Source organism: Mus caroli, unplaced genomic scaffold (assembly GCF_978045245.1).
Source record: "Mus caroli unplaced genomic scaffold, Mus_caroli_1 scaffold_13, whole genome shotgun sequence".
Classification (NCBI taxonomy): Eukaryota; Metazoa; Chordata; class Mammalia; order Rodentia; family Muridae; genus Mus; species Mus caroli.
This window is the reverse complement of record NW_028227268.1, coordinates 50,766,506-50,781,718: the sequence shown is the minus strand read 5'-3', so window position 1 is coordinate 50,781,718 and position 15,213 is coordinate 50,766,506. Positions and strand designations below refer to the sequence as shown.

The 15,213-nt window shown below is 43.9% G+C and overlaps 1 protein-coding gene across 6 annotated transcripts in view; it reads right to left on the bottom strand.

Moving 5' to 3' along the window:
• Positions 1–15,213, bottom strand: part of Kiaa0753 (KIAA0753 ortholog) — a 55,956-nt gene that overhangs the window by 14,048 nt on the left and 26,695 nt on the right. For all 6 annotated transcript variants that reach the window (XR_002379189.3, XR_015045033.1, XM_021177912.3 and 3 more), the window contains exons 8-14: positions 12,665–12,888; positions 10,697–10,863; positions 8,966–9,085; positions 7,796–7,885; positions 7,512–7,601; positions 1,668–1,746; positions 796–888 (exon numbers count right to left, since the gene is read on the bottom strand). Coding sequence is in view for 4 of the 6 variants with exons in the window: in XM_021177912.3 (XP_021033571.1) it covers positions 796–888; positions 1,668–1,746; positions 7,512–7,601; positions 7,796–7,885; positions 8,966–9,085; positions 10,697–10,863; positions 12,665–12,888 (863 nt within the window). In the remaining 2 variants the exon portion in view is untranslated. The remainder of the gene's footprint in view (positions 1–795; positions 889–1,667; positions 1,747–7,511; positions 7,602–7,795; positions 7,886–8,965; positions 9,086–10,696; positions 10,864–12,664; positions 12,889–15,213) is intronic.

The window sequence follows — 15,213 nt, the reverse complement described above, 5'->3', positions numbered from 1 at the left end:
CAATTCCCAGCAACCACATGGTGGCTCACAACCATCTGTAATGGGAATCTGATGCCCTCTTCTGGTGTGTCTGAAGACAGTAACAGTGTACTCACATACATGAAATAAATAATAAACCTTACTCCTGTTCCCTTCTGGCTCCTTTAGATTCTGCCTGTTGCTTACTTTGAGCAATTACAGCAGCAAGCACTTCTTTTCCACCTTTAGAAAACTAAAGGAATGCAGCCTGCACCTTCTACTCGAAAGTCCCTAAGCTAGATAGGCAGGGACAGTTCCCTAAACATTAAAAGCAAATCCTGCAGAGAAATATTAGCTTGGACAACAAAAGAGGTATTTATTTTTCTCATTTCTTTCTTGGACCTTCTTTCCTCTCTACTGGGCCAGACACAAAACCTGCCTGCCTAACAAGAACATCAGGCCTTTCAGAGAAAGGAAATTAGGCCAGTACTGAGCCAAAGTAGGCTGGATGGCAGGAAAGGAGGGCAGCCATTCTCCTGCTGCAGGCTGTCCACAGTCAGGCCACAGTTTATCTACACTCTGCCCTGAGGGGGAGAGATAACAGTGCACCAGTGGAAACCTGTGACTCTAGAGATGTCTCTGAGCTGTTTGCATGGCTGATCCAGACCCAGAACTAAATACACACTCTAAGAACTAACATGCTGCATAAGGAAAATAATTTCCCTCTCCTTGAGTAGGATAATGTAGTGTTTGCAAAGTAATCTGCATATCATTTTCCTTTCACTGGAGATGTTATCATGTGATAAAAGCAGCAGACCAACCACACACCACACACACCTGCTGGGCAGGCTGGGTTGCTGCTGCTGCTGCTGCGTGCCGTGATGGACGATCCTTCAAATGATTATTTGCTTCCACCGAAGAATTCACTCTCTATGAAAATGGACAAAGGCACTCATGGATTATAAAAACTCACAGTTTATATTAGAACAAATGAGCCGTGTTGCAGAATAACCTGTGAGGAACTGTCCATCAGCTCTAGCTGCACTATGCTTTTTGTAGCAATTAAAGTACTCAGTCCTTGTGAAAACAAATGCCATGTGTTGTTCTTGGCACTCTGGATATTTTTATAAACACTGCCAGAGTAGTTATATGCTGTTACACAAGTCATCAACTTGCCTGTTGTATACTTGGCTCACTATTCAAATGAGGAGACTACACTTAGAGTATACAGGGATAAAATCCTGGTATACTCTAAGTCATTTCATCTTTGAGAAAGTCCTAGTTTGTACAGAGTGCCCCAAATATCCCTATCCAACTGTAAAATAGCCAATCATTCTAAGTTATCAAGGTCACAGAGACCAGCACCCAGGGGATCATTAAATGAACACCATTTTTATCAATGAATTTTCCCATTTACAAAGAATGAAAAATGCAGTCTAATATCCTTTCCCAAGTTAAAATGTCACTCTTCTCAAAAGCAATGCTTCTCTTGACACAGAGGATATGTGGATAGTGAATATTGTGTGACATCTTGGAAGTGGTGAAGAGCCCAGCAGTGAAACCATGTTCTGTCTATAGGCTCATCTGCCCTTCAGCCTCCCACCACCGAAGAGACACTTGGCCCTCTAAAAGAGGGTCAGAGTGACCTAGGCAACAACTCTTTTCATTTCAGAACTGCCAAAGGCAAGCAAACAAGATAAATCAATTACCTGGGCCTTGATCAAGAGGGGCTTCAACCGCTCCAGAACTGCCTCCTCCACCTTGTCAGCTAACTGGGTGGCAGAGACACTGTTTAGAAATAAAATTGAAAATTCAAGTCTGCAGTCAGAATGTTCTATTCTGCATAATCTGTAACTCCTCCAGGTAAAGGCAAAGAAAGGGACCTCAAATCCACAGTGCTCCTCCCCCTGCCACAGCCACACAGACCCCTGGCCACACGCACCCCTGGGTCTTATGAAAGGTACACATGGATTCAGTTGCTCTACATGAGACCAAATTCCCTGCTCCCTCTCTGCCCAACCCCCTCCTGCTTACTGATCAGCATGCAGCTCTCAGCTACTTCTCTACTACTAAGCCTGCCTGCTACCATGCTGTCTGACGACCCACCATGATGATAATAAACTAAGTCTTTGAAATTGTAAGCAAGCCTCCAATTAAATGCTTTCTTTTATAAGAGTTGCATTGGTCATGGTGTCTCTTTACTGCAATAGAACACAACAGAAACTAAAACATACAAGAAGTATACGACCTGGTAAATTTACTCTGGGCACTTACTACAGAGAAATAAAATTCATCACATAATACATGAATATTTATATAATCCCTAGTCACAGTAATGTCAAGCTAAAGACAACCCATATATCCCTCAGCTGTTGACTAAGATGAGTGGTTAAACCATGAGATCCGACTCACCAGCAGATGAATGAACAAATAATATATGTAGTGACCAGAATGAAGCTCCATAGATTTATATTAGAAAAAAAGTCAATTCTAGGGCAAGTGAGATGGCTCAGCAGCTAAAGGTATTTGTTGCCAAGCCTGATGACCAGAGTCTGATCTCCATAGCTGAAAAGAGACCAGATTCCTGCAAGCTGGCCTCTGGATTAGCTGCCACACTTACTGAGTCATTTGAATAGTTAGTCCCTAATTAGTAGAACAGTTGTTTGTGAAGAATTAAGGGGTGTGGCCTTGTGTGGGGAATTGCAGGCTGGTATCCAGTCAGAGCTGAGGTCTGAACCCCGATGGTCATAATTCACCTACATGACATGGTAGGAGTTCCCTCACGCTCCTGGAATTCTGGCCCCTGCCCTTAGGCCACCTTAGTACCACCTCCCACAGCCCCCACAAGAGAAGCATGGTCAGTAGTCAGGTAAGCAATGGCCCAAGCTTCTGACCTTCAGGCTAAACTCCTCCCCAGTTACCTAGCAACAGTGAAGACCATAAAAAGGGGTGCTCAGCTCCACCTTGCTCTCTCACTCCTTTGTCCTCTAACCTCTCTCATCTCTCACTTCTCTCTCCTCTTCCCTTCTTTGTCTTTTCTCTCCTCTCTTCCTTTCTCTCTCCTTCCTTCTAGCCTTCTCTCTCCTCTCTCTCTCTCTCTCTCTCTCTCTCTCTCTCTACTTTAGCAAAGTAGCTGGGTGGGTGGGTGGGGGGTTTCCCCCAGGTAGGGCCGTCCCTTGGCCACCCCTGAAGAGTGGGATTAGAGGAATGCCCACCCAGGCAAGAGTGGATAGGGTAGGTAGCAGCCCTCCCACCGCTGATTGACCAGAGAATAGGGAAACTCTGGTGGGGTATGGGCATCTTTTTCCTATCCCACTTCTCCTGGGCCCCCCTCCAGGACCCCCCACCCCTTTATTTTGTTCCCAACAGCCTTGTCAGAGGAGGTGTGTCACTGGGGGAGGGATTTAAGGTTTCAAAGTCATTCCCATTGTGCAGCCCTCCCTCCCTCTCTCTGCCTCCTACTTGTGGAACAAAATATGAGCTCTTAGCCATTTCTTCATGTTGCTATCATGTCTAATTTTCGGACACTTCAAGCTTTCTTTTATAAGCTGCCTTGGTCATGGTGTTTTATTAGAGCAATAGAAAAGTCACTAAGACTGGGCAAACCTGAATACATTCACAAGGGTGTCCACAGAGTGCACGTCAGTAAGTGCGTCCTAACGCTCAGAGAAATAAGAAACCTACCATAAAGGAGATGGGAACTCTAGATGTGCACACCGACACCAGACTCTACAGAGCCATATGGGCCATGTGTATAAGAAATGTTCCTACCATATCTGAACGCATTTGCCCATAGAATGAGATGGCAAGTCACCAAACAACAGGCTTTATACTCTGGCAATATATGTCCTCATTACCACATTCAAAACCCTACAGACAAAACAACAAAAGCCACTAACAACCAAATTGCCCTCACCACACACATATACACACAAACCCTACAGACAGTCAGTGTGAACTATCTGTAGTGTGAAATAAAGTTATAAAATTGCAATTTTAAAAAGAAGCTAAGTTAGGCTGTGCTTCAACACAAGAATACAAACAGAACGAAGGCGTGACAACATGGAGATCCATGTGAGCAAAGCTAGCCTGGATGCTTGTCTTGTGTTCCCTGATGCTGATGAAGTTCTGGCCTTCTGTGACCTATCCCCACAGGCCGCCCAGCCAGACCTAAGGAAGCAGAGCACGGCCAGGCAGTCCCCCACCTGATGAGGAGCCCAGTGCTCACTGGGCCTAGTTCACCCACAGTCTGAGGTGGTGACCCTATGTCATGTCTGCCATGGCTCAGTCATACTCTCACTAGGACTCCTGGAGCCAGGCTCTCGAGTACTCTGATGAAAGCTCAAAGTCAGGTTATGATCTACATTCTAAGACCTAGTCTCCAGAGTCTATCTAACACCAGAAAACTGACCATTCCATGCTCAGCTAAGTTTGTACTTCTGTTTCTAAAATTAAGGTTGTTGCCAGAAATGTATATATCAGTAGATTTGTAAACTGTGAACAAAGGCAATGAAAAGATGAACTCAGGAATCAGGGCAGTAGGTACCTCTGGGAAAGGAGGCTTAGCTTCTACAACAGTATTATTGGTTTGGCAGGTGTTTATTTATAATATCCCGAATCATACATGTGAATTTAGTGTTTTTCTATGTGTATGTGTACTGGCTATTTTTGTGTCAACTTGACACAGCTGGAGTTATCACAGAGAAAGGAGCTTCAGTTGAGGAAATGCCTCCGTGAGATCCAAATGTAAGGCATTTTCTCAATTAGTGATCAAGGGGAAAAGGCCCCTTGTGGGTGGGACCATCCCTGGGCTGGTAGTCTTGGGTTCTATAAGAGAGTAGGCTGAGGAAGCCAGGCGAGGCAAGCCAGTAAAGAACATCCCTCCATGGCCTCTGTATCAGCTCCTGCTCCCTGACCTGTCTGAGTTCCAGTCCTGACTTCCTTTGGTGATGAACAGCAGCATGGAAGTGTAAGCCGAATAAACCCTTTCCTCCCCAACTTGCTTCTTGGTCATGATGTTTGTGCAGGAATAGAAACCCTGACTAAGACAAATTGGTACCAGGAGTGGGGTATTCCTGTGACAACCTGACCATGTTTTGGGGAGGACTGTGGAAGGACTTTGGAACTTTGGGCTTGAAGATCCATTCGTTGTTAAGAGCTCTGTCAGATGTTGTGTAGGAGCTTGGAAGATAATGTTGAGAACAGTGCAGAAGATGGAGGTCTGGTTTGTGAAATTTCAGAGGGAAAATTAAAGACTCTTTTCAGGGCCATTGCTGTTTTGATTGTGAAGATTTTGTAGTTCTGGTTAGCTGGGGCTGAAGAATCAGCTGTGATTAACAAGATACCAGAACTACCAAAGCAAAAACTTTGCATTACTGGGACTATTGATGCTGGTTAGCTGGAGCTAAGAAATTAGCGGTGATTAAGAAGAGACCAGCATCGTTGAGGTGACATCTTCTGGGGAGTGTTTTCTGAAAGCACAAAGAGACTGTGTTCCAGAGATAGGCAAGGTTATACTCCTTCTGCAGTGGGACTTGGTAATGTGTAAGGGTCACCCAGGTGGTACTGGTTTTGAAGGCATGAAGGGGTCATGCAGAGCAGCTCAGGCTCGGCACTGTGAGAGGCCATGGAAGGCCATTGGTGAAGGTGCAGCCTCAGTTGTAATTGAAGGCCCAGGACTGAAGGGGTCACGCAGTGTTTTGGAGATGCCAGTACCACGAGATGACCACCAAGAGCAGCAGCAGCAGTGGAGTACAGGCATCTGGAGCCCAGAGGACGACGTGTGTGCTACAAAGGGCATGGCTGGAGAAGTGATCCAAGCCCTTGGAGGAGCCCAGAAGATCGTGAGTTGGATCCCAGACGTTGGACGGTTGGAGATTGATTTTTGCTTTGATTGTGACTGTGCCCTGATATTTTCCCTCTTGAAGGAAGAAACTGTTTTAGTGGAGCCCACAGTTAAGAGACTTTTAATTGTAAAAAGACTTTGGATTTTAAAAGAGATGGATATTTTAAAGAGATTGAAAATTTAAGAATATGTAAAGACTGTGGGACTTTTAAAGTTATTTAGATCTTGGGGATGAATAAGAATGTAAGGGTTGAGGCTTACTAGTGATGTGTTTGTGTGTCAAGTTGACAAGGGGTCAATTGTACTGGCTATTTTTGTGTCAACTTGACACAGCTGGAGTTATCACAGAGAAAGGAGCTTCAGTTGAGGAAATGCCTCCATGAGATCCAACTGTAAGGCATTTTCTCAATTAGTGATCAAGGGGAAAAGGCCCCTTGTGGGTGGGACCATCCCTGGGCTGGTAGTCTTGGGTTCTATAAGAGAGTAGGCTGAGGAAGCCAGGCGAGGCAAGCCAGTAAAGAACATCCCTCCATGGCCTCTGTATCAGCTCCTGCTCCCTGACCTGTCTGAGTTCCAGTCCTGACTTCCTTTGGTGATGAACAGCAGCATGGAAGTGTAAGCCGAATAAACCCTTTCCTCCCCAACTTGCTTCTTGGTCATGATGTTTGTGCAGGAATAGAAACCCTGACTAAGACAGTATGCTACATTTATTTTTTTCCAGGAAAAAAATACATAAAGAATAAATGAGTTGCAAAAAGGCAAGTGGATAGGAGTTGCAGATAGGCACTCAATCTTCTAATGGCTAGAGATGACTAAGGCAGACTCCCTCCAACAGCAGTGACCACATCAGCTCAGAGGTATGTATACCCATGTTGGCCACCAGAAGAGTCTGGAAATATCAGCTATGTGTGTAGGGTCAGTCTTAAGATTCTGTGACTGTGTAACTGAAATCTTAACTCCAGTCACCTTGGCGTCTAACTGAGGTGAGCGCTGTTATGAACGATGGTGAGAAGTTCAGATGCTTCCTTCACTCAGTGCTTGCTCATTTACTACAGGGGAAATGGTCATCAGAGCTAGAAAAAAGTAGTCAACTGTGGCAGTGGCATCGTCCCCACTCCATCTTAAGCATATTTCTTTATTGCTTGACTTCTTTATTGTATGATCAGGATATTATAAATGAACACCTGTGCATCGCTTCCTAAACCAATGTTACTGTTGTAGATGCTAAACCTCCTTTTCCAAAAGTACCTGATTCCTGAGTTCATCTTTTCATTGCCTTTGTTCACAGCATCCACTGACGTTCAGTAGCAGCATTCTTAGGTGATGAATAGGGAAAAGCAGCCTCACCTGAAAACCCCATCTGCATTCAGCTAAGGTGAGACAACAGCATCTATACACTCATGATTGACAGACCATGCACATCCACATGGTCTCTGCCCTCAGGAAGACTGGCATCCACCTAGTGTAGTGCCTTGGGATATAAGGCAGCAAACAAGAAGCAAACACAGAACACCCCCAGATCATACATACATGCTTTTGCAATTCTCCTTCACACTCCATACACAACCAGGAAACCATGCCATAGTGCATGTGGAAACATGCAAACACTCATTCATTCGATTACACACTTTTAGAGTTCCAACTATATGGATCAACTAAATCTATATAGGGACACATACCTTATTTCGCCCAGGTAACAAACATATACCTTAATTTTTGAAGTCTATCCATCTCTTCAGCTTTCAGTTCATCCAACTCTTTGGTTCTTCTAGAAGTCTCAGCCTCAAGCCAATTGAGCCTAAAGGGCAGTGAAGTCACATCAGTTCTTCTCAAAGCTAAGCCAGGATGCCCTTGGCTTCTATCTCTGCTCTCCTGAAGACTTCCTAGGTGGCTTTGAAGTCTTAAGGAGGCAGAAAGCCAGTAAGCCCAGAAGCATGGCTGACATCAACAACCATGACTCACTTCTTGTTTACTTCAGGAACAAATACTTACCTCTGCTTTTGCTTTCTTTCCATTTCTTTGGCTTCCAATTCTTCTAGTTCCTTCAGTCTTTTGGAAGACTCAGCATCTGGCCAAGAAAGCCTAACAGGCAATACAAGGAGTCAAGGTAAGCAAGCCTCAACACCACAGGGTGTCATTACCACAGAAACAGAGAAGAAATGAGTCCCCTCCCTCTAACCCAGCACCAATCCTGGCTCTATTAAAGGACCCAAAAGTAATGTATCCTCTGGGTACCCATGAAAGCTCCCACACCATGTTCCTATAAAAGGATATTTATGCTCAAAAGTACTTCAAGTTAGTATACACACAAGAAGGGACCAGCAAGAAAGGCAACCACTGATCTCAGGACATGTTACTTGTTTAGACAAAGAAACAAGAGCCTAGTGTAGGTGTTAATAAAGCCAAATAAAAACAAAAGAGGACATTAACTGTAAACAATTTTATTATATGTGCCTGTCAAAGAGTTTTGATTCCTGTGGTTGTGGCTTTGTGAATGTTACCTAACGGCCCACTCTTTTCTAAGGGCTGTAGATGGAGCTAGGCCTTCATGTACACAGTGGAGCTGCACCATACCCTGAGCTCCCCAGCCCTAATACCCACTTTCAATTTTGCTTTCCCATAATTGCCAGGGTAATTTCAACAAAACAAATGCAGAGCAAGCTGTTTTCACTGCTGCCGTCCTTGGGAACACTCTCATTATACCCCTCACTTTATTCCCGCCTGTGCAAGCCCTGGTTTAATGTCGACTTCCCTGTGCGAAGCTTCATTCTCTGCAGCAAGAAGAAAACACTCCCTGTTCTGAACCTGCCCAGATCTTAGGGTGTATACCACATTCTATCTTCAATCATAGCTAATTACATGAATTTTCCACTGGCTGCAAATAAGAACTGGGATTATGGTCTGATTTGCTCTTTTAAAAAAGTACATAAAGCACACAACTGTGCCATATACAAATTGGCAAATGACATACACAGAAGTTTTTGAATGAATGAAATAAGAAGAATAAAAGTATGGTGGGCCTGTCATAACCTGGGGAGTGTAATCGGGAAGTCCAACAATCTAATTTTATATAATCATCCTAGACACTGCAAAGACAAGAGCGCTTTGCTTCAGAGTCTGTATTAATGGAGCCCTTTAATGTTGAGAATTGCTAATACAAACCTGGCTGCTTCTTGCTCAGCATCACCTCTCAGCTGACTTTCCTTGTGGGTATCCTCTTGCTGTAGGGACTGCTCCTTTGCAGCATCTCTGGGGCTGTACTTCACCTTCAGCCACGCAGCACTACGTGGAATGAAAAAGCACGCCTTTTATAGTCATTCGCCTACCTGCTGTGACTCATTCTAAAAGAACCCTATGATGCTGACCTACAGCTCAGAGCCTGGCATAGAAAAGTGAACGTGAGGATTCTTCAGCTCTCATGCAGAGAAGACCCCTTTGCTTCAAGAAGCAGTCACTATTTCAATTAAAATTTAAAAAAAACTGTCATAGAATAAAGGATGTTCTTCAACAAAACCTGCTTTAAATATATAAATAGGAGTCACTAATAATAACTCAGGTCACATTCCTCTAGGTGTCTATGTTAGGTTTCACACAGCACTCTGATCCAGGAAGCCTTATCTGCCTCACATTTCCACCCACCATACATACATACTATCTAGATCAGTGCTCCTCAACCTTCCTAATGCAGCGACCCTTTAATATAGTTCCTCGTGCTGCGGTGACCCCAATTATAAAGTTATTTCATTGCTACTTCATACCTGTAATTTTTCTGTTATGAATCATAATATAAATCTCTGATATGCAAGATACTGGATATGTGATTCCTGGGAAAGGGTCATTTGCCCCCAAAGGGGTCATGACCCACAGATTGAGAAACTGTAGTCTAGCAGCTATTGTGCATGTGGTTAACAGTATAACCTTCAACCTGTTGATGTTTTAGATTACCAACTCAGTTTATATCCCAGTATTGACATGCATAAAGCAAAGAAATTATAGCAAAGTCATTAAAGCAAAAAACAAAAACAAAAAACAAAGGAAAAAACCCCCAGAGTCTGATCAGCGCTTGTTCTCTTTCCTCTCCAGGACGAGGGATGCATGCATACCACCACAGACACCACCATGCACATCTGCAAGGAGCCTCCCGAGAGCCAGGCTGCTCACCCCAGCCAGCAAGGTAGCCCTTCCAGCTAGTGAGCCCCTCGTCCTGTTCTTTCTCACTTGCTGTTTGTGTTCCCTCCTTTCCCCTGCTGGACCTTCTAGTGCTTTCCACAGTGCTTTCAAGCACTCCCAAATCTTGACAAACAAGCTCCCTTTTATCTTTAGCCACCTACCTCCTAGCCTGATTCAAACTGCACCCTGCTTCCCTTGAGGGCAGAACCTTCTCTCTGGCCCTGTGGGATAGATAGCAACTTCGCTGTCTTTATGCTATGAGTGTGGGTAACAAGACAGTAATGCCAGCACTACAATGACTAGCTCCTGCAGGTGGGGCAAAGTCAGGCAAATAGGAATGAGCTCAGAGTTCACAGCTTTCTTGACTTGGAATTAAAAATATTATTTAAATATATGTATTCATTCAGCAAAGATTAAGTGAATGCCTATTATGTGTAGGCCCTGGATATTAAGACATAAGAGAGCTACAGTGCCAAGCCTTGGGTAAGCACAATCTGTTGGCAGAGCAGAGCAGACCACACAGACTGACACAGGCACTGAGGTGCTCCATCCACCCACGGACAGGTACAAAAAGAAACCAGCAAACTTCTAGACAAAAACCTCATGTATCACTCATACAAATAAGGATTCCTGACCAAGGGGAAGAATGAAACCTACTAGTTCATCTGCTCTAACGTGAAGAAAACAGTCATAGAAACCCAGGGTCCTTGAATTTTTGCCTACCATTTAGGAGAGGCTGGTGGGGATGTGGGGTTTGGAGGTATCCAAGGAGTCCTATGGTCTTTCATAGGCTGTCGGTTCATTTTTAATCTGGATGACACTGTTGTCTGCTGCAACCTGCTTTTGCTGTAAGGTTGGTTTGGTCGATTTCTTTCAGCTATGTGGAGTCCCTATAAGAAGTAAAGATGCATTACAGAGCCAGGCAAGTATCAAAGACACTGTAGCTTCAACCTCTGACTCACTGGAGCTCCTGGTGCCTCTTTGCTATTCATGCATGCATTCTGAAAGCTACTGCAAACTCTGAGGGAACGTGAGAAGTGTATCACTCACACTGAAGGGCGGGCCTAGAATCCTTGGCTTTTCCACATTTGTATATAAAATGTTTATCATCTTTTTCCTTAATTAAATCTTCCTTTCTAGAAGTCCATGCTTATTTACAGGTATATTACAAAATATTCTTGCCTAAAATACTCAGCCTTTCTAATCACAATCAATCACACAATTTCAAATACCCACTGGGCATGAAGCTGAGAAGAGCATCCAAATAGAATTGTCTCTTATAGGCTCAATCCTGACTTCCCAATGACCTCATTACAAGTTTGTTTGGGAAGGAATAGGGATGTGATCCCAATCCATGACCTGTCAGTTACTGACTGTGCTCATTTGTGCTTGTGGTCTTGACACAAACTAGAGTCCTCTACAAAAAGGAATTTCAAATGAGAAAGGAAGTAACTACAGCAGACTGACTGGCTTCTAGGCAAGTCTGGGGCATTTTCTTGATTAATGACTAATGGGAAAGAAGCCAGCTCACCATGAACATTGTCACTCCGAGGCATTGCGTTACTAGTGGGCTCGGCAATCCATGGCAAGCAAGTCAGTAAGAAGATTCCTCCATGGTCTCTATCTTCAGTTCCTGCCTGGAGCTCCTACCCTGGCTTCCCTTCATGACTAAAAATACTCTTTCTTCCACAGTTTGGTGGCTTTTCCCCACAATAATAGAAAGGAAACTAAGACACTAGTATGATAAAATTTCCTTTTCCAAGGCCATGTGGCAATACCCATGCGCTACAGAAAGGCAGTCACTGCAGCAAGTGCATTCAGACAGAGGCACTCATCTCCCCAGTTTTCCATTGCAGGACTATAAGGAAGTTCTACTGGTGTTTATATTTAATTTTTTAATTAATTAATTTTATGTGTATGGGTATTTTGTCTGCACCACTTGCATGCCTGGTGCCCATGGAGGCCAGAAGAGGACACCAGATATCCTGAAATTGGAGTTACAGATGGTTGTGAGCCAACATTTGAGTGCTGGGAATCAAACCCCAGTCCTCTGGAAGAGCAGTCCGTGATAAACTACTGAGCAATCTCTTCAGCCCTATAAGGAAGTTTTAGATAGAAGCTTAAAATATAAGGTAGTTTCAGATCACAAGTTCTAACTACAAAGCTAGTTCCTAAAGTCATATTAAAAAGCACTCACCTAAAGAGGCCCTTTAATATTCAGTGACTATAATAGATCAGTATTTATTCTTAGTAGAAACATAATCTTTTAAAAATAATTTTATGTGTTTTACCTGCATGAATGTCTGTGTACCACACTGGACCCCCTAGAACTGGAGTCACAGATAGCTGTGAGCCACTGTGTGGATGTTAGGAGCCTAATCTTGGTCTTCTGGAAGGGTACTAAGTACCATTAAAACCACTGAGCCACTGTTAGTCCCAGGAACAACATATCCCACTAACCACTCAGAACAGAATCTTAAATCCTCTCAACTCTTACACTTTCAAATACTGAATTTTAAGACAAGAATCCTAATTATGACCATGGTATTAAACTAGCTAGGATCTTACTGACAAAAGAAAGGATATCCATCTGCCCCAAAACAAATGCTGGTCCTAACCCTTACTAGCTTGTATGACCTTGGACAATATCAGATGAATATAAACGGGTCACAAGAAAGGAAGACTTCGTACCTGCTGTGGTCTGGCTGACTCCACAGTATCTTTCTTCCTAATCGGCATGGACCCTGTCAGAGTCTTCCTTCTCACTGCCTGTGGCTTTGCTGGGGTTAATGTTTCATCCGTGAAGTCTGTACCATTGTCCACTATACGAGGGGCTTCTCCTGGAAGAATGTCTGCATCCAGCACGTCGGGTTCACTCGCCAGCCTCTGAAGCTCCCCATCTGGCTGACACACATCTACACAAAGATTCCAGAGGAGAAATTCTACTTACGCCAGGGGAAATGACTGCAAAGCACATAAGATCTAATCTCAAGCCTGGCACCAAGAAAAGCATGGAGCTCTTTTGCCACACACCACCCACTTAGCAATGCCCCCACAGGCATCCAATGTCCAAGCATCATGACCAACCCCCTTAATGTCAGGACCACATTTACTGACATTAAGACACAGTTTTGGTCTGTGGTCTTAATTCTGTATATCTTGTAAAATCTTGTTCCTACCCAGGTTGGCCTCTCTAGATTTCTCGACTTTAAGAAACTCCCCTCACTGGTGCCCTGCTGATCTTAGTCACATTTCCACTGGGTTGCCAAACTGTCTATACTGGCTAGATTTATGTCAACTTGACACTAGAGTCATCTGAAAGGAGGGGACCTCAATTGAAAGACAGTGCCTCCATAAGATCCAGCTGTAGGATATTTTCTTATTTAGTGATTAGGGGAGAAGCCCAAGCCCATTGTGGGTGGAGCCATCCCTGAGCTGGTAGTCCTGGGTTCTATAGCAGGCTAAACAAGTCAAAATGAGCAAGCCAGTAAGCAGCACTCCTTCACAGCCTCTGCATCAGCTCCAGCCTCTAGGTTCCTGCCCCGTGAGTTACCCTCCCCACCCCCTGCCCCTGCTGCTTTTAACAATGAACTGTTATATGGAACTGTAAACAAAATAAACTCTTCCCTCCTCATGATTTTTTTCCATCATGCTGTTTCAGCACAGTAACAGTAACCCTCACCAAGATGCTGTCTTTCTAAAATGGAAACACTGCAGCCAGAGATGGCAGTGCTCAAAGGCACTTTATGCTCTTGCACAGGACCTGGGTTCCCAGCACTCACACAGGGGCTCAAAACCATCCTAAATCTCAGTTCCAGGGCTTCAGATGCCCTCTTCTCAACTCCATGGGCGCTGCATGCACAAGAGCACAAACATATGTGCAGGCAAAACACTTATCCACCACATGTATGCTAAGTACCCTTGGATCTTCTGGGACTGGAGTTATAGATAGCTATGAGCTACCATGTGGGTACTGGAAACCAAACCCAGATTCTCTGGAAGAGCAGCCAGTGCTCTTAACCACTGAGCCATCTCTCCATCCTCAGATTTAAAACATCTTTGTTTGTTTGTTTTCCTAGGCATAGTTTCTCTGTGTGGCCCCGGCTGTCCTGGAACTCTCCTGTCTCTAGAGTGCTAGGATTAAAGGTGTGTGCCACCATGCCTAGCTCTGAAAACTTGTTTCAGCATGTGGGACGCTCTGGGTTCCAGTCTAGAATCACAAACGACAACAAACATACAAATACACAAAAACAAAAACTCCAAGAAAATGAGGAGGAGATCTAATGACAAACACATAGGAATTTCACAGAAAACATTACACAGCTTTGATTGTATTTCTGCAGTGCTGGAACTATATTTCTAACCATTGAAAGGACATAAAACAAATCAAGTTTTCTTTATGGACTGAGCACTGTAACCATGTCAGTTCCCCACCAAGTGATCTACAATTTCAAATGCCTATCAAATTAAAAATGTTTGTGTATGTAAACAGATTGATCCAGCAGGGTATCATGGCACACACCTTTATTTCCAGCACTCAGGAAGCAGAGGCAGAGGCCGAGGCAGGCAGATCTCTGAGTTTGAGGTGAGTCTGACAAACACAGAGAGTCCCAGGTCAGTAAGGACTCAATAGTGGGTCTCAACCCAAAAACTAACAAGCAAACAAGCAAAACTTAAACAAATTGATCCTAAAATTCTTATGAAGGGTCTCAGAAATTAAGGGCATTTGTTGTTCTTCTTCTTCTTCTTTTCAGAAGACCCTGGCTAGGTTACCAGCATCCACAAGATGATTCCTAGCAATCTATAACTACAGTTCCAGGTAATCTAATGCCCTCTTCTGACCTCTGAGGGCACCACACATGCATGTGGTACACATATGCCCATGCAGGCAAAACATTCACACATAAAATAGTAACTCAAATTTTAAAAATTCATATGAAGAGTAAAATTCTAAAAATTAATCTGACAAATTTGAAAAGCAACAACAAAATGGGAAATAAAATGGAGGCAGGAGTATTTCTTGCCCAGAGACAGGAATCTTAGCAAGGCAGTGTGGAGTGACTCAGGGACCAATGGCAGAAGATGGGAGCCACAGCCCAGCAGATGTGGACTGAGGACTACTACTATCCACACATGGAAACCAAAGTGGAATCTATGCCCACATTGAACAGGGCTTAGCTCACAAACAGCATGAAGTCCTCCAGAACTTTAAGAAGAAACAATAGGAGAATACTATCATG